General features: G+C 46.1%; 1 protein-coding gene across 3 annotated transcripts in view; it reads left to right on the top strand.

The window, feature by feature from the left end:
* Positions 1 to 17,838, top strand: part of DNAH2 (dynein axonemal heavy chain 2) — an 87,907-nt gene that overhangs the window by 7,087 nt on the left and 62,982 nt on the right. For all 3 annotated transcript variants that reach the window (XR_013376620.1, XM_077892768.1, XM_077892767.1), the window contains 10 exons: positions 6,863 to 7,091; positions 7,415 to 7,525; positions 7,681 to 7,919; positions 8,858 to 9,049; positions 9,663 to 9,820; positions 10,269 to 10,356; positions 10,696 to 10,901; positions 11,341 to 11,470; positions 11,716 to 11,898; positions 12,704 to 12,918. Coding sequence is in view for 2 of the 3 variants with exons in the window: in XM_077892768.1 (XP_077748894.1) it covers positions 6,863 to 7,091; positions 7,415 to 7,525; positions 7,681 to 7,919; positions 8,858 to 9,049; positions 9,663 to 9,820; positions 10,269 to 10,356; positions 10,696 to 10,901; positions 11,341 to 11,470; positions 11,716 to 11,898; positions 12,704 to 12,918 (1,751 nt within the window). In the remaining variant the exon portion in view is untranslated. The remainder of the gene's footprint in view (positions 1 to 6,862; positions 7,092 to 7,414; positions 7,526 to 7,680; positions 7,920 to 8,857; positions 9,050 to 9,662; positions 9,821 to 10,268; positions 10,357 to 10,695; positions 10,902 to 11,340; positions 11,471 to 11,715; positions 11,899 to 12,703; positions 12,919 to 17,838) is intronic.

Genomic DNA, 17,838 nt, shown 5'->3' with positions numbered 1-17,838 from the left:
CATATCCTGTTTCTAGGTGGGAATCTTAATTATAAAGACCGTTCCATCTAAACAAGTGCACCATTTTAATGCAACTCCAATCAAAGTACCACAGTCCCTAGATCCCTTGTGTAAAGATTTTAAGATATATCCAGAAAAATCCATGAAAATCACAAAGAACATGATGAAGATGAAAGTACTGGAAGAGAGCTATAAATATGAACATCTCATATTAAACCATAGAGATTAAAACAGAGTTGTGGTGCCCATCTCTCCATCTCAGGTCATCAGTTCAAGGCCTGTGTTGAGCATGTAGCCTACTTTAAAAATAAATTTTAAAAAATAAAACAGACTTGTACTGGGCCAGGAATACGCATCACATACACAACATTAAAGACACAAAATACAGAAACGTATATGTAAGCATTTTCTATAAAAATTGCATTTAAAATTTGTAGGGAAGAATGGATTATTCAGTGAATAGAATTGGGAATAGGGAAAACAAAATTTTTTAAAAAATTTTATTTACTTATGATAGTCATATATATAGAGAGAGGCAGAGACATAGGCAGAGGGAGAAGCAGGCTCCATGCACCAGGAGCCCGATGTGGGATTTGATCCCGGGTCTCGAGGATCGTGCCCTGGGCCAAAGGCAGGCGCCAAACCGCTGTGCCACCCAGGGATCCCAGAAAACAAAATTTTCCATTGAAAATCTATTTAGGGCAGCCCGGGTGGCTCAGTGGATTAGCGCCGCCTTCAACCCGGGGCCTGATCCTGGAGACCTGGGATTGAGTCCCGTGTTGGGCTCCCTGCATGGAGTCTGCTTCTCCCTCTGCCTGTGTCTCTGTCTCTCTCTCTCTCTGTGTCTCTCATGAATAAATAAATAAAATCTTTTTTAAAATTATTTTTAAATTTTTATTTATTTATGATAGTCACAGAGAGAGAGAGAGAGGCAGAGACATAGGCAGAGGGAGAAGCAGGCTCCATGCACCAGGAGCCTGATGTGGGATTCGATCCCGGGTCTCCAGGATCGCGCCCTGGGCCAAAGGCAGGCGCCAAAATGCTGCACCACCCAGGGATCCCTAAATAAATAAAATCTTAAAAAAATATATTTAGCTGAGGGGAGGGGAGAACAGGGAGATGTTAGAGGGCACAAAGTTTCTGACACCAAAAGCGAAGGCAACCAACCAAAGCTAAGCAAGTGAAATTACATCAGATCAAGAAGCTGCACAGCAAAGTTTCTTCCATCAACAAAATGGAAAGGCAATCTCAGGAATGGGAGAAAATATGTACAAATCATATATCTGATAAGAGGTTAATACCCAAAATATATAATATCCAAAATATATAAAGAACTCAAACAACTCAATAGCAAAAAAACAAAAAACAAAAAACACAACAGTCTGATCAAAAATTGATCAGAGGTATTGAAGAGACATTTTTCCAAAGAAGACATACAAACGGCCAACGGGTATTTCAAAAAGTTGTCCCTATTGCTAATCAGGGAAATACAAATCAAAATCACTGTGAGATACCATCTCACACCTGTTTGACAATGGCTATCATCAAAAAGACAAGAGATCACAAATGTTGGTGAAGATGTGAAAAGGGAACACTCATGTGCTGTGGTGGGAATTTAAGTTGGGGCCACCACTCTGGAAGACGATACGGATGTTCCTCAAAAAATTAAAAATAGAACTATCATATGATCCAGCAGTCCGCTTCTGGGTATAGAACTATCATATTATCCAGCAGTCCGCTTCTGGGTATATGTCCAAAGGAACTGGAATCACTGTCTCAAAAATCTATCCATACTCCATGTTCATTGCAGCATTACTTACAATAGCCAAGGTATGGGCACAGCCTAAGTGTCCATCTGTGGATGAATGGATAAAATTCTATATACACACAGTGGAATATTATTCAGCAATGAGAAAGAAGAGTCCTGCCATTTGCAACAACTTGGATGGACCCTGAGGGCGTTATACTAGGTGAAATAAGTCAAACAACGACAAATACTGTATGATCTCACTTATATGTGGAATCTAGGGGGAAAAAAAACCCCATGCTAACTCATAGAAGTAGACAACAGATTGGGGGTTGCTAGAGTGAGGTAGGGAAAATGAGTGAAGGTTGGCAAAAGGTACAAACTTCAGTCTTAAGATAAATAAGTTCTGGAGGTATAATGTACAAATGGTGACTAGTTAATATTGCCTTGTGTATTTGAAAGTTGCTAAGGTTAAAAAAGTTCTCACTGATGAGACAGAAAAAAATTGTAACTGTGTGAGGTGATGCATATTAACTACACTTATTGTGGCAATCACTTTGCAATAAATACATAAATCATGTTGTACACCCAAATTAACACAGTGTTACAGGTCAATTATAGCTCAATAAAACTGGGCGAGGGAGGGTACCAAGTTTCATTTATTCAAGACAATGGTTCTAGAGATCTATTATACAGCATGTATCTACTGTATCTATTATACAGTATTACTATGTGGTGTCCATGACATTTGCTACGAGGGTAGATCTTTTTTTTTTAAGAGGGTAGATCTTAAGTGCTCTCGCTGTACATACATACACAAAAAAGGAATGCTGGATATATTAATTAGTTTTATTGTGATACCGAAACATCAAGTTGTACACCTTAAATATATACAATCTTTATTTGTCAATTATGCCTTAACGAAGCTGAAGAAAATTTATTTGATATACTGAAATATACTCTAAATAAGATCAGGGACTTAGTTGTATACTTTTGGGTTAAGATGGCCAATTGAAACTTCCTTAAAAAATTACTACTGTTAAAAAAAAATTACTACTGTTGATAAAATGGTCAAAAAAGTAAAACTAGAAGAAGAAAAAAAATCACCCAAGTGTAAAGAAGGAAAAGAGCATAATCTAATCAACTTTAAGAGTAGATGACCAATGAAAGGTCTATGCCCCGAGTTAAGAAAACCATCCTCCCCACAGGAATGGTGGATGCCCAGAAAGTTGGGAACCTTACCTGGACATGTAACAAAAATCTGAAAAAGGAGAAAGAGCCCAGGTATCTTACACTGCTTGAAATTAGTCTTCACCACCTACCCATCCCCTCACGCAATTCTCTTAGGTTAGAGAAAAGTGAATAGAACATAAAATACCCAATTCTTTCCCTTTCACTTTGGTGGGGAGGTGGTGGAGAAGAAACTGGGCTCTCATAGCGGGACGTCAAGAAGTCACCCACAGGGTGTTAGAGCAGAAAGGATGAATTCCCTGAGCTGCTCAAGCGTGAGGAAAGAAATTGCATGGTAACTGCAAGCATCTTACATCAAGTGGCAAAATGTGGAACAGAAAGAAACTCCTCACAACAGCATCATGTCCTAGTACAACTTAGTAGGAGCATGAATTCAATTTTTAAAATGCAGAGAGACAAAATAATGCAACATGAGAGAGAGAGAGAGAGATGAAAGGGAGATAGCATATTTTAGGAAATAAAGCAGCATACTATAAAACTCGTAGGTTAGAAGTGGCAAGGAACTGACTAGCTATCACTGCAAATCTGAATTGCCACAGAAGAGAAGCTTGAGATAATTACAGTGCACGAGGAAGAGAAAGCCAATGACAACATAATTAGAGAAAAGTTAATAAGACAAGGCGATCTAATATAGAGCACCAACTAATGAAATAGTGTAAATGTAAAGATAAAATACAAAGCATTTCCCTGACCTACAGAAAGAACTGAATCTGGGAATTGAAATAATGTACTTTCTCCCAAAAATTCTGTTACACCATGTTTAATGCCAAGACACATCTTAGGTATGCTGTAAACTCCAAAGAAATTAATTCTTTAGGAGCATCGCTTATGCAGCTTTCCTGCCAAGAATATTCAACTTGAATCTAATGACGAGGAAACAATCAGATTAATCCAAATTAAGGGACATTTTGGAAAACGATTGGCCTGGACTGTTAGATCAGTGCCATGGAAGAAAGACAAAGACTCAGGGACTGTACAGGATTCAAGGGGACTGAGGAGACATGACTATGTGTGATCCCAGACTGGATCCTGGGTGGCGAACAACAGCTGTAAATGATGTTATTTGGACCATTGGGGAAAGCTGAATATGTATTGTGTATTGTATGAAGTTCAATTTTCTGAGTGTGGCATTTACAGGATTGGGTATGTTGGAGGATATCCTCATTTTTTGGAGCTATATGCTGAAGTATTTAAGGGTGCAATATCACATGGTGTCTACTGCTCACTCTCTAATGGCTCAGCCAGGAGAGGGAGAGAGAGTAAGAGAGTGAACTTGAGCACAAATAGGGCAAAATGTCAACAATTAGTGACTCAAGATTAGTGACTCAAGTGTGTTGTTCACTTACACTTTTCTTGCAGTTTTTCTAGGAGTTGAAATTGCTTTCAAAATAAAAATTTGGGAAATAATTACTTAGTGCTCTAGTCAAAAAAGCAAATTGTCTAGCAGGAGGAGACATTAGCTGGTGGCAGACTTCTCCAATCACCCAGAATACTTTCACAGAGTTCTCCAGGAGGACCGTGTGCCCCAAGCATTTTATTCTCAGCCAAGATGGTCAAATACAAAGGCCACTAATGAGCAGTCATTTTCAATCTTGAAAGAACCCTACTCTATAAAACAAAAATAATATCACCCGTGGAATATCTATCCATTAGAAATGAACCAAACAGGCAGGGGTGCTTGGCTAGCTTAGTGGATGGAGCGCTTGACTCTTCATCTCGGAGTTGTGAGCTCGAGTCCCACATTGGGTGGAGAGATCACTTAAAAATAAAATCACTTAAAAAAAGAAAAAAGTGAACCAAGTAAACAACTCAGGAATAGAGCTTCTACGAACATTCAATTCATTTAAATAAAAACTAATACTAAATAACCACTGGTGTTATGATTATGCTGTGAAATGCAAATGCTACCAGCCTGGACAGTGTAAACGTAACAGTATAATGAACACTGAGCAGTGCTGAGCAAGAGGGAGGGTATGAGGTGCTAGTGTTCTTATTTCTCAAAGCAGTGAGTCACTAGGACTTAACATTGGAAGGTAGTGGAAAATGAGCCTCAATGTTTTAAAAAATATTTAATTAATTAAGAGAGTGCGAGTTTGGGGTGGGGAGCAGAGGGAGAGAAGCAGATTTGTGGCTGAGGATACAGCTCAACACAGGGCTCGATCTCATGACCCTGAGGTCATGACCTGAGCTGAAACCAAGGGTTGAATGCTAAAAGACTGAGCCACTCAGGTGCCCCTGAAACTCAGTATTTTTAATAATCTCATATAACTTTAGAAAGGGGTCTTTCAGAAAGAAATCTCTCTCGCAGGTGAAGAAATACTTATTGAAGCTCAGGGGTGCCTGTATCTTATTCACACCAGAGTCCTTTTATTCTATGAAATCCAAGTGAAATTAAATCTAATACTTTTAATAAAAAATAGTGTGATCCTACTTTGAAATAACTTTTAATCGATTTGTTCTGTACGTGTCGATCTATAGAAAGATGTCTGGAATAATGTTTTCTGTAGTGTTAACAGCATTAATGTCTGGCTGGTGGAGTTTTAGATGACAGTTTAGTTTTTATCTCTGTACTACTCTGTATTGCTTCAGTTATTTATAACTAAACTATGTATGTTATTTTTTAAATGATGAGGCTTCATTTGATTTATTCTTCTCCTTTATTTTATTTTTAAAAGATTTTATTTAATTTGACAGAGTGAGAGAGAGCATGAGGGGAAGTGGTAGGTAGAGGGAGAGGGGGAAGCAGGCTCCTCATTGAGCAGGGAGTCTGATGTGGGGGCCTCAATCCTGGGACCCCGGGATCACGACCCAAGCTGAAGGCAGATTCTTAACTGACTGAGCCACCCAGGTGCCCCTAAAAATTTCGTTTTTATAAGTAATCTTTACACCCAACATGGGGCTTGCACTCATGCCCCTGAGACCAATTGTCATCCACTCTTCTGACTGAGCCAGCCAGGTGCCCCAAGAGTCTGTTTCTTGGTTTATCTCTCTCTCTCTCTCTTTTTTCCCTTTGCTCGTTTGTTTTATTTCTTAAATACCACACATGAGTAAAATCATATGGTATTACATATGTATATCATTTTAACGAAAATAATAGTGTGAAGCTTTTAAAAAAATACACTCGAAATGCCAAAATTCAATTCTGGGTAGTGGGAAGATGGATGATTATTAATCTCCTCTTTGTGCTTTATTTTCAGTTTTTGAAATTACATAAATTATAAAGAAAGAGTGGGTACAAAAGCATGCACGCATGAAAGGTGGATCTGGTCTTAGGGACGAACGGCTTTTCTCAGCATGTAGAAGTCAGAAACTTGAAATTTGAAAGCCGTAGCTACATGAGGGTCATACATTTCTGGATGTAAACAACAACAGCCACAGAAACTCACCATGAACAGAATTGAAGGGTACATGAAAATTTGGGGACCAGGCGTACACAACTGAAACGGGAGACCCTGGACAGTTGCCTCTTACTTCCATTCTTTCTCCTCCCCACTTATCCTATAGCTCAAAGGCTTCCTCCGTTCTATCCTTTTCCTTCCATCCATCCATCCAGCTTTTATTGAGCATCTAATATGTTCTAGTTAACTGTGTTGGTTCTGGAGCCAAGTTGGACAGAGTACACAGTCCCTACCTGCAGGCCTACTCTCTGCATTTCCTTCCCACAGTTTTGGGTACAGACTCCGTTATTATGTCCCTGAAAGAAATAGGAGGCACCTTGCAACACATTTGGTGAAGGATCAGGATACCCCAAAGGAATGTGGCAAAGAACTCAGCCAGAGTTCTTTCCTGACAGATGCCTCAGATTCTGCTGGGTATTGTGCTGGGTCTGGAGACTGATCTCTGGTCCCCTGTCTTTTCATGCAGCCCCAGAACCAGATTGTCTACTTCATTCGCTGCACACCAGTTCCCATCACCACGGAGAACTTTGAGGCAACCGTGCAGTTTGGGACCATGCGTGGTTCCTACATCCCGGCCCTGCTTCGGCTGCTCAGTGGTGTCTTTGCACCTCAGATCTTTACAAACACAACCTGGCCTGAGAGTATTCGAAATCATTTTGCTTCTCATCTGCATAGATTCTTGGCCTGCCTGACAGGTGAGCAGGAAGACTTGGGTGCCTCGTTTCTCTCTGGTGCTGCACTGACAGTAGAGCAAATAAGGCAGGTGGGAGACTCATCCTGAATACAGCCTGGCATGGAATGGGTACCTTTATGTGGAGCATATCAGGGCACAGAACTTGCCTTCCAATACAGATACAGTTTTCTGCTGTGAAAGGTTGCCCAGACCAGACAATGAGTCATAGTTTCTTTTGCCTGTTCTCCTGAAATCCACCATACTAGATCATCAATCATGATTGGAACCAGGGTGGCACAAACTCTCTCCCTTCTGTGAACTTCCATGGTCTGTTCTTTTCCTCAGATACTCGGTATAAACTGGAGGGTCACACCGTTCTCTACATTCCTGCAGAGGCCATGAACATGGCACCCGAGGTGGTGGTTAGGGACAAAGAGCTGGTACAGCGGCTGGAGAGTGAGTGGCTGGTGTTGCCAGTGTGTTGGGGGAGAGGGGAGGGCTAGATGCTGAGAAAAGAGCTGAGTTAAGAGGGCTACATAGGTGACAGAGGAAAGGATACAACCGGGAAGCAGCATAAAGAAGTGCAAGAGGTTTTGTACTCTCCCCTGCAGCCTCCATGATACACTGGACCCGGCAGATAAAGGAGGTGCTCAGTGCCCAGGAGTCTGTGGAGACAGGAGAAAATTTAGGTCCTTTGGAGGAGATTGAGTTCTGGCACAATCGATGCATGGACTTGTCTGGCATCAGTAAACAGCTGGTGAAGCAGGGAGTGAAGCACATTGAATCCATCCTGCGCCTCGCCAAGTCATCCTACTTGGCACCTTTTATGAAACTGGCCCAGCAGATCCAGGTTTGTGAGTGGACCAAAGGATGGAGGCTTAGCAGAGAATGGATGGTGGTTGGGACAGTAGTTAGTCAGGTGCTAATAAGAGGGAGCCAGCGTAATCCTCAACAGCAAAGATAGATCCTAATGTTTGGACTTGCACTTGGGGTAAGAGTACAAAAGTAGTAGAACACAGGGTCCCAAGGAGCTCATAGTTTTGTTAGGGAGACCTCAGTTCATCGACAAATACACATGGAGTCCAACCTCCATGAGCCCAACCTCTGCAGTCTAGCTCAGAAAACCAGGCTTACACAAAACAGGATCACCAGATGGCATGGGGTCAAAGAGGAACCCATAGGGTCCAACCAAGAGAATTGCCAAGATGAACACATAAAAAATAAATTTGGTATAAAGTATGGCAAGCTGATTATGTTAACATTGGGATCACAGAGAAGGCTGCAGTGACCTGTGGAGTTTAGACATGGAGGATTTCTCCTCCCAGGCAGGATTTTGAGCTAGATGGTAAGGAAACAGCTTCAGTGAGGTGGAGACGTCTAGAAGCCTGGTTGAGAACAGGGTGGCCAAAGGCATGGGGTGAAACCAGGGGTGGATGGGAGGGCTGTTCCATCAGCTGATCAATAGCTGTTGAGCACCTACCTTGTGCCGGGTTCTGAATTCAGCTGGAGAAACTGGAGGAGTGGACACAAGCCTGAGCTTGGGGACTCTCAGTCTAGTGGGGCGGGGGGTTGAGACTCATCATAAGAAGAGACAGGACACTGGTTGGAACTAGAACAAGAATGAGAGCAGATAGGTGGGGTCCCCAGGGTCTGTGGAGGCCTGAGATGCTTGGTATTAGGTTTTGAGAGGGGCAGGTCAGGCCAGGCTTCCAGAGGGGTAAGCAGTGCTTGCTTTGAACCAGTTCTTTCCAATGGACAAGTCCATTGCCAGCATTTCTTCGTTGCCAGGATGGCTCCCGTCAAGCACAATCCAACCTGACGTTTTTGTCAATCCTGAAGGAGCCCTACCAGGAATTGGCCTACATGCGGCCTAAGGACATCTCCAGTAAGCTCCCCAAGTTGATTAGTCTCATCCGCATCATCTGGGTCAACTCTCCCCACTACAACACTCGGGAGAGACTGACCTCTCTCTTCCGAAAGGTGCGTGTCTGTGGGGCCGGGGCAAAGGGCAGCTCTGATCTGCTGAAGGACAGGGAGGCGTTCAGGGGGACATATGTGCTGAAAGGCACTGAGGAGTGGCCTGGGGGGGTCAGGCAGGGCTCCCGGACTTCTCTGCCTGCTTCTTCATCCCCCAGCGTGCTCTGTGCTCTGGGTTGGGGCCTGGGCCGGACAGCTTGCTTCCAGATAGAAGTAGCCAAGGTGGGAAGAGGGCCTTTGAGAAGGCGAGGCAGTAGAGCGCAGTGGGGACAGACCCCAGGCTGAGCCATGCAGGAGGGGACGACTCCCTTCTGCTCATTTCCCAAGGTGGAAATTGCAGGGAGTGAGACGCAGATTTGGGAAGGAGAGCCAGCTTTTGAGGCACAGGGCCCGAATGTCATCTGAGGTGACCGAGGTGGGTCCCTGAGCTGAGCGCTCACTGGGAGGTGAGCTGAGCTGGGGACAGTATGGGTAGACCCTCACGGGGTTGCCGACAGCCGGCAGCAAAGGCCCGTGTCAGGTAGGTGTGGGGAGCCAGGTCAAGACTGGGAGGCTGAGACCCGAGGCGGGGTCGGAGATTTGGGCTGTGACTGGAGGCCATTGGCCCCTTCTGCAGATGAGCAATGAGATCATCCGCTTGTGCTGCCATGCCATCTCCCTGGACCGCATCTTTGAGGGCCACGTCACTTCTAGCAAGGAGGAGCTCCAGGGCTGCATCGCCTGCTGTCAGGCCTGGAAAGATCACTACCTACGGGCTGTGCAGATGCATACCCAGTACGACGCGTGTCCCCCACCATCCCATCTGTTACCCCTGCCATTCCTAATGACTGTAGATGGGACTCCTCTCACTTGCACTTTTTAAAAGCCTACAGATCCCAGTCTTCTCTCTGGATGCAGATCTTCTAGCCCCTGGACCCTGGTTCTCCTTAGTCTCATAACCTCTCTACCCTGATTCCAAGAATCCTTTCTGGTTTATTCTTCCACTCTTGGCCTGGAAGTCTGAAATTCCATCATGTATAAACCTTCTAGACCAGAGGTGCTTTATCTCCTCTCTGGTTCTTCTCATCTTGCCTTTCTTGCCTCGGCTCTTCAGGAGAACTGCCTCTTGGGGTCTCCTTCCCTAAGGCCCCCCAAACCCAGGACTCTGGATTCTAGCTTCCCACAGGCAGGTTGATATGTCGTGCCCCAACTTGTGATTTGGTCCATTTTTCTCCGAACACAGGTTCTCCAGTCGGGGCTGGGTGCTGGACCAGACCAGCATATTTGCCCAGGTGGATGCCTTTGTGCAGCGCTGCAAGGACCTCATTGAGGTGGGCAGACCGTCGTGAGGGGTGGGGGGTGTCACAGCAGGCTCCAGACCCTGGCCAGGGGCTGGGAGAGAGGGGCAGAGGGTCAGCAGGGAGCTTCTCCACTGTAGCTCTTTCTGTGTGGCTGTGTGAGCCGCTGCCACCGTCCTGTTCTGTCAGACTGTCATCTGTTATCACAACCCTGGTATCTCATAGCTCATTCTGTGGCCAAAACTCACCTCAGCAGCACCTGGCACCTGGCGGGTCCTCCCCTGTCTTTAGACATTTTAAGCCAATCCTGAGAGCTCAGGACCCACCAGGTCAGAAAAGAGGGCAGGAGTCCTCACACCGACTTGGTTTCAGGTATGTGACTGCCAGTACCATTTTGCTCGCTGGGAAGATGGCAAGCAAGCTCCCCTTCCTTGCTTCTTCGGCGCCCAGGGGCCCCAGATAACACGGAACTTGCTGGAGATTGAGGATATCTTTTATAAGAACCTGCAGATGCTGCGGGCTGTTCGCGGGGGCATCCTGGATGTCAAGAACACCTCCTGGCATGAAGACTACAATAGGTGTGAGGATCCCGGGGCTTAGTGCTGCAGGGGAGGGAGGCGTGGAGACCACGCAGGAGGAGTGGCCAGAGTCCAAAGGAGAGCCTGGAGGTGACAGATCGAGATGGGGAAGGCGGGAGAGAGTGCAGGGAAGGAGCCACTGCTCAGAGCCAGGGTCCGTTAGGCTCTGAGGGCCGGAGTCCCCATTCTGCCACAGACTGGGGGCGATGGCGATTCTGGGCAAATTATTCCCCCAGTTAGAGCCTCTGTTTCTTCATCTAAAAAATAAAGCTAGTGATAGGACCCATCTCACTGTGCTGTCTTGAGGAGCAAATGATTAATGCACATGATGCACTTTGTGGCTGGCACGGAGGGAGCTCTGGGTCTGGGGCACCCAGGATTCTTACTCAGAGGATGACCAAGGGTGTGCGCTCCTCTCCACGCTTCCTTAATGGTGCAGGTTTCGCACTGGAGTCAAGGACCTGGAGGTGATGACTCAGAACCTGATCACCTCCGCCTTCGAGTTAGTCCGAGATGTGGAGCAAGGAGTGCTGCTGCTGGACACCTTCCACAGGCTCGCCACGCGGGAGGTGCTCCCCCCTGCCCCCGCCCCCCGCTACTTCCCCTGCCTCCTCCGCCCTCTTCTTCGGTGCTTCCTGTTTCCAACCCCATTCCTGCTCTTCCCCAAGAGCCTCGTCCTCCTTCTGCTCCCCTTGCTTGCGGATCACTAGGGAGCAGGCCTCCTTCCACGGGGCCAGGACCGGGTGTAGCATGAGTCCCCGGAGGGAAGCCGCACCCGAGGCCATGTTGTCAGGTTCTTTCTCTCCTTCCTTAGGCTATCAAGCGAACCTACGACAAGAAGGCAGTGGATCTCTACATGCTGTTCAATAGTGAGCTGGCCCTGGTGAACCGTGAGGTGAACAAGAAATGGCCCTACCTGGAACCCTACATGGCCCAGTACTCTGGGCAGGCGCACTGGATGCGGATCCTGCGGCATCGCATCGACAGGGTCATGAATGTGAGCACCTGGCTGTCCCCAAAACTTGTTCTCAGAGAGCAGGTGGAGTTTGCAGGCTGAGCCACATGCTGGCAGGGTAGCCACCCTCTAGTGCCCCCCGCTGTCCAGGGCGTTTCCCCAGGGACTTTCCATGATGGGAGACTAAGTGGGGCTCTGGGGAGTGGCAGGTGCCATTGGGTGAGGTGACCCTGGCTTCGGATGCACAGCGGTGGCCAGTGTGGCTGGTGGTCTGGGTCAGTGGAGGTGTTTCCTGTCAAAGTGGGGAGGAGGAGGAGGAGGAGGGTCACCTCAGGGAAACCGGGCCACCCGAAGAGGAATATAACCTCACAATCCAGAGACCTGGATGGGGCCTTAGGGCGCCTAGTCCTGGAAGGACCAGAAACAGGAATAACCCTCAAAAAGGCCTTTTGGGGAATGTAGATTAAGGCTACTGAGGAGCTGGCTGTCATGTCATTGGCTCTGGGTAAGAATATGGTGTCTCCCTGAGCGCTGAGCTAGGACCAAGGGTTCATACTGGTTTTCAACCTCGACCCGCTTAAATCCTCACCTCCTATAATTTACTTTCTTTGACACCTTCTCTTGAGCCAAATCCCTGTGCCTCCCCTTTGTGCCACTGACGCCTTTTGTCTTGTGCCCTGGTCTCCTCCTCTCACTTTGCTGTGCAACCCGTCCTGTTCCCAGAGTGGTCAGAGGAGGTCTCCCTGGCGAGCCACACAGCTTGTGGATTGGGTGTGCGGTGTGGGAGACGGGACCATAGAGGTGGGGGGCACATGGGCTCTGGCCACCTGTTGTCCCTCCCCCTCAGTGTCTTTCCAGCGCTCACTTCCTGCCCCACATTGGTACGGGAGAGGAGAGTGTGCATACCTATCAACAGATGGTTCAGGCCATCGATGAACTAGTTCGAAAAACCTTCCAAGACTGGACGTTAATGCTGGACAAGGACTGTATTCGGCGGCTGGACACACCACTGTTACGAATCAGCCAGGAGAAGGCAGGCATGCTGGACGTCAACTTTGACAAGTAGGAGACCCAGGCTGACTACTTTCCCTCTGCTTGTCCCTCCCTTCTCTTGTTTCCATGTGTCTGTCTTTCTTCCTTCCTTCCTTCCTTCCTTCTTTTCTTTTCTTTTTTTCTCTTTTCTTTTCTTTTCTTTCTTCTTTCTCTTTCTTGATTTTATTTATTTATTCATGAGACACAGAGAAGGAGGCAGAGACACAGGCAGAGGGAGAAGCAGGGTCCCTGCGGGACTCGATCCCAGGACCCTGGGGTCACAACCTGAGCCAAAGGCAGAGACTCAACCACTGAGCCACCCAGATTCTACTCCACGCACCTTGTTTCAAGCTCTTTCTCAGGCTGTAACAGGTGTACCCACACTGCCTATGTTTGATTCTAGAGTGTATTTCCAGAGTAACAGCGGCAGAAAAAGCAGCCCCCAGGAACCCATTAACCCAGTGATGTAGGTGTCCTGCCACTAGATGGCCGTGATGGCCCAGCTAAGGCATCCCGAGGACCTCCAGCCAAGGGGCGGGCCTCCCTGAGAACTGGTGGAGCTGGCTGTCTGGGCCGGTTGTGCTCTCTCCTGCAGCTTTACAGTTAGGACCTTCTCAGGTGACAGTTATTTCAGATGTAATTAATTCACGTATTAAGTTACTCAAAATTGTGTAGCAAGTGCCTTCTACGTGCCAGGAGCTGAGCCCCTGCCCTCTGCCTCCCTGCAAGTGAACTGGAGGCCGTGCTTCCGTTCTGTGGAAGATGCAGAAGAGAAAAACAAGGAAGGAGCCATGTAAGACATCTGTCTACAGAGATTGCAAACCTCCTTGTGACAGTTTTCTTCCTAATTGGAAGGAAATCACTTTCTACTTGATGGGTTTTGGCACCCCGTTGTCATTAGCTGCGCCCCGTAAGAGGAGCTGCTTCCCAAGCTTCTAGGCTGTTGCTCCTCACATGGGCCTTCAACTCACAGGACGCCCTGATCTGTTGGGCACATGTTGGAGGGCTTTTCCTAGAGGAGACCTGGGTGGAGATGGAGCTGCCATGGGTGAGGTGATGTGCCATGGGTGAGGAAGGAAGCAAAGGTGGAATTAGTAGTGCTGTGTGTCAGGGGAGGCAGAAGCATTCATGAAAGGGCCAGAGATGGAGCAAGTTGGAGATCTGCCTGTTGTGCCCAAGATTGCGAATCTGAGAAACCACCAAGGAGCCGACACTGATGCAAGCGCACGAGGGTTTATTAGCAAGCTCGAGCTTGGGTCCAAGTATACCCGACACAGCAGAGCAGGGATTTGGACCCCAAAGTGGGTTACAGCTGGGTTTTTTATAGGGTGGTCTAGGGGATTTTCAGAAGGGGTGGAGGAATTTCTCAAGTTCTGTTTACATTCTGATATGGGGCTTAAGGGCCTTGAGCTCTGTTCTCATTCTAATATGGGACTTTCTACCACGGGTGTGGGCTCTGTTGTCTTTCTGATATGGGATTCCCTGCCAAGGACATTGAGGACATTCTGCAGTAAAGTTTAGCTCTTATTCACAGGGGCCTAAGATGGCTGTACTTGTGCTAATGCTAAACTTTAGGTGGAATGGCCTTAATTTTTCTTGGCCTCCACAGTGCCTTTGGCTAGAGAGGGGTACCAGAGAGTGGCTTTGGTAAGGCCCAAGGGTTTTTGAGGTACGACTAAGCAGCAGCATATAAGACTGGCTTAATAAGTCAGCACTATGAATTTTTTAAGAAAGATTTTCTTTATTTATTCATGAGAGATGCAGAGAGAGAGGCAGAGACACAGGCAGAGGGAGAAGCAGGGGAGCCCAATGTGGGACTCAATCCCAGGACCCCAGGGTCACAGCCTGAGCCAAAGGCAGATGCTCAACCACGGAGCCACTCAGCGGCCCCCAGCACTATGATTTTGAGAATCACCATCTCACCCCTCCAAGGAGGTTTCCATTCTGTATGTAGAGACAAGGCCAGTATCACCCGGGCTGAGACATTTGCAAGCACACAACGTGGTTGAATCTGCAAGACACACAGCTCTGTCAAGCTGGCTGCCTCCAAAGGCACTGTGCTCAGAGAGACAACGGACAGATGAATGGACAAGACAGTTGGACGTGATTGCATTGACACCAGGATAAACATGCACAGCCCCAACAGCAGTTGCTTTATTCTCCCCCAGAATCAGAGGATTGTGTTCAAATAACAGAAGCACATTAGCACTAATGATCCATATTTACGTTTTAAGTATGAGAGAAGATAAAGGTTGAGTCAAAGGTCAAGAGGTGTCACAGGTTGACCACCCCCACGTCCTCAGGGCAGAATCTGAACCCTGGAGCAGATCTGCTTTGCTCTGTGACCTCAGGCAAGCCACCGAATTCCTCTGAGCTGGAGTCTCCTTATCTACTCCAAAAATCCTTTTCTGAGGTCACAAGGCGAGATGGCATATGTGGAAGTCCTCACGACGAGCAAACAACAATCAGCAAACATTACTTTCCCTTGAAAAGAATTGCCTCATAAAGCTTCTGTGAACACAGGACATTCAAAACAAACTTAGCAAGGTGATAGAATAGTTTTTTAGATTTTATTATTTTTTAAAATAGTAGTTTTAATTTTGAAAAGTTTTAGCCTTTTACAAGGGGTGACAGAAGGTACATGTTACAAAATTCAAAAGAAAAAGAACAATCGGGCTTCACTGCTGTACCCCATGACTTAGTTTCTCTCTAAAGAGTCCGTGTCTGTCACTAGTTTGCTGCATAACATTCCAGCGACGAGAGTATATAGTTACATAAATAGCCCTTTTGTATAAACAGTAGCATACTATATACACGGTTTTGTGCATCCACAGTTTTCAAAATGGTTTATTTTCCCATTGTAAAAGTGTTGACAAGTTTAGAAAATTTGCAAAATGCAAAAAAGTAGAAGAGAGAACAGTTTCCTCAAAGACAACCATGCTTAATGATTTGGTCTTTCCCCCCCCCCACTCTCTTTTACCCCCTACTTCATACATTTGTTTTCTTTGATTTTTAAAATCTTTAGTGGGTATTTTAAAAAAGATTTTATTTATTTATTCATGAGAGACACAGAGAGGCAGAGACACAGGCAGAGGGAGAAGCAGGCTCCCTGTGGGGAGCCCGATGTGGGACTTGATCCTGAATCCTGGGATCATGACCTGAGCTGAAGGCTCAACCCCTGAGCCACCCAGGTGTCCTAGTGGATATTTTTAAGTTATAAAAATAGTGTATGCTCACTGTAAAACAAAAATTGATATAGAAGTACATACAGGAAACAGTGAAAATCCAGTACCCAGCCCTGTCCTCTAGAGGTAATCTTGATAACCAGGTGATCAAAAATATGCACTCTACACAAAATAGAATCACATTATAAACAGGGTTTTCGCAACTTGCTTTTTAAAGGGTTAATGGTATGTGTCGGGTTTGTGCGTGGGTTTCCATTCTGTATGTAGAGAAGTATGTAGTTATTTTCTGGGGTGTATAGCATCCTATAATTTGGGTCTACTGTGACTTAATCAGCTCAGGATTGATGGACTTATAAGTTGTGCGATTTCCGTAAGGCTTCTGAATATTCTGTACCAGAGGGCTTTGGGTGGGCTCTCTACAGCTTATTCCCATCCCTCCCCAGTGGTGCATTTGCCTGGTGCCCGAGCAGTGTCCATCTGAGTCAGAGAAGCTTAGGAGAAAACTTTCCTGTCTGCTGTGATCATCTCCTGTCGAGGAACACATTAGGTATTTATCGAAAGTACTGTTTGCGTAATCTTTATAGTAGAGCCTAACAAGGCAACTTTGGGCCAAATATTTATGGCCTGGGTTTAACTGAAACCCAAATAATGGCGAGACTTGCTTCTTCCAGAGACAAGTGTTTCTGTCCCTTGGTGGTTGTTTACTAGAGGGATCTATTATAAGCTGCTTTACATTTTTGTGGTTTTAAGATAAAACTGCCTCAAACCCAGTAAATTATGTATGGTAAAAACAAACAAACAAAAAAAACCCCCAAAACCAAAACAAACCCATGATCCCAGGGAAGGACTTTGGAGAGTCTGGGTTCATCAGACTGGTAAAGAAATCCAAGACCCGATCAGCTCTTCCAAACCATCTCACCCCTCCAAGGAGGTGCAGATGACTTTATCAGGCTGACTCTTCTGTATTCAAGGTCTAGATAAGATCTTGAAATAAGCCTACTTTTCAAGTGTCCTGACTGCTCTCAGAATTACCCGACTGTCTCTGAGTTCTGGGAGCCTTCCAGGCCCTAATAAAACCTCTTTTATCTCACAAGGGGTTTTCTTATCCACCTTATATCCCACATATTTGAACTCTGAAGTCCAAACTGGCTTTTACCACGTTTTTACGGCCAGAGCAGCTTTCCAGATTGGACTTAACTCAAATATGTCCCAGATGTTGTCTCTGCCCTGGCTGAGAAGAGGGGTGCTATCCCTATGTACGCAGCAGGCCCTTCTGTGCAGTGCAGGTGCCCCAGAGCAGGGGAGGGGACACGGGAATGTGTGTTGGCTTTCTGTGTGTAGGGCTTTCGCTTCTTCCTTTCTTCCCCATCACATAGGGCTTTCTCTATGGGGTCACTTCTTTCTGGGCTGTCAACACTGACCTCAGCTTGTTTCACTCTTGCCTCTGCTGCCTGACCACTGCTCTGAGGATCAATTATGAAATATCTTACAGAAATCATTCCCCAGGCGGATTTTTTTTTTTTCAAAGACATTTTATTCGTTGGGGCGCTTGGATGGCTCAGTCGGTTGGGCATGTGACTCTTGATTTCAGCTCAGGTCATGATCTCAGGGTCGTGAGATGGAGCCCTGTGTCAATGTCCGCGCTCACTCTCTCTCTATGTCAAATAAATAAATAAATGAATCTTTTTAAAAAAGAAATTTTATTTATCGATAAAATAAAATTTGCATTCTGGAAATTAACTGACACGCTTCTGGCAAAGACTGA

Source organism: Canis aureus, chromosome 3 (genome assembly GCF_053574225.1).
Source record: "Canis aureus isolate CA01 chromosome 3, VMU_Caureus_v.1.0, whole genome shotgun sequence".
NCBI lineage: Eukaryota > Metazoa > Chordata > Mammalia > Carnivora > Canidae > Canis > Canis aureus.
The sequence above is the reverse complement of the archived record's forward strand: the minus strand, read 5'-3'. Positions and strand labels throughout refer to the sequence as shown.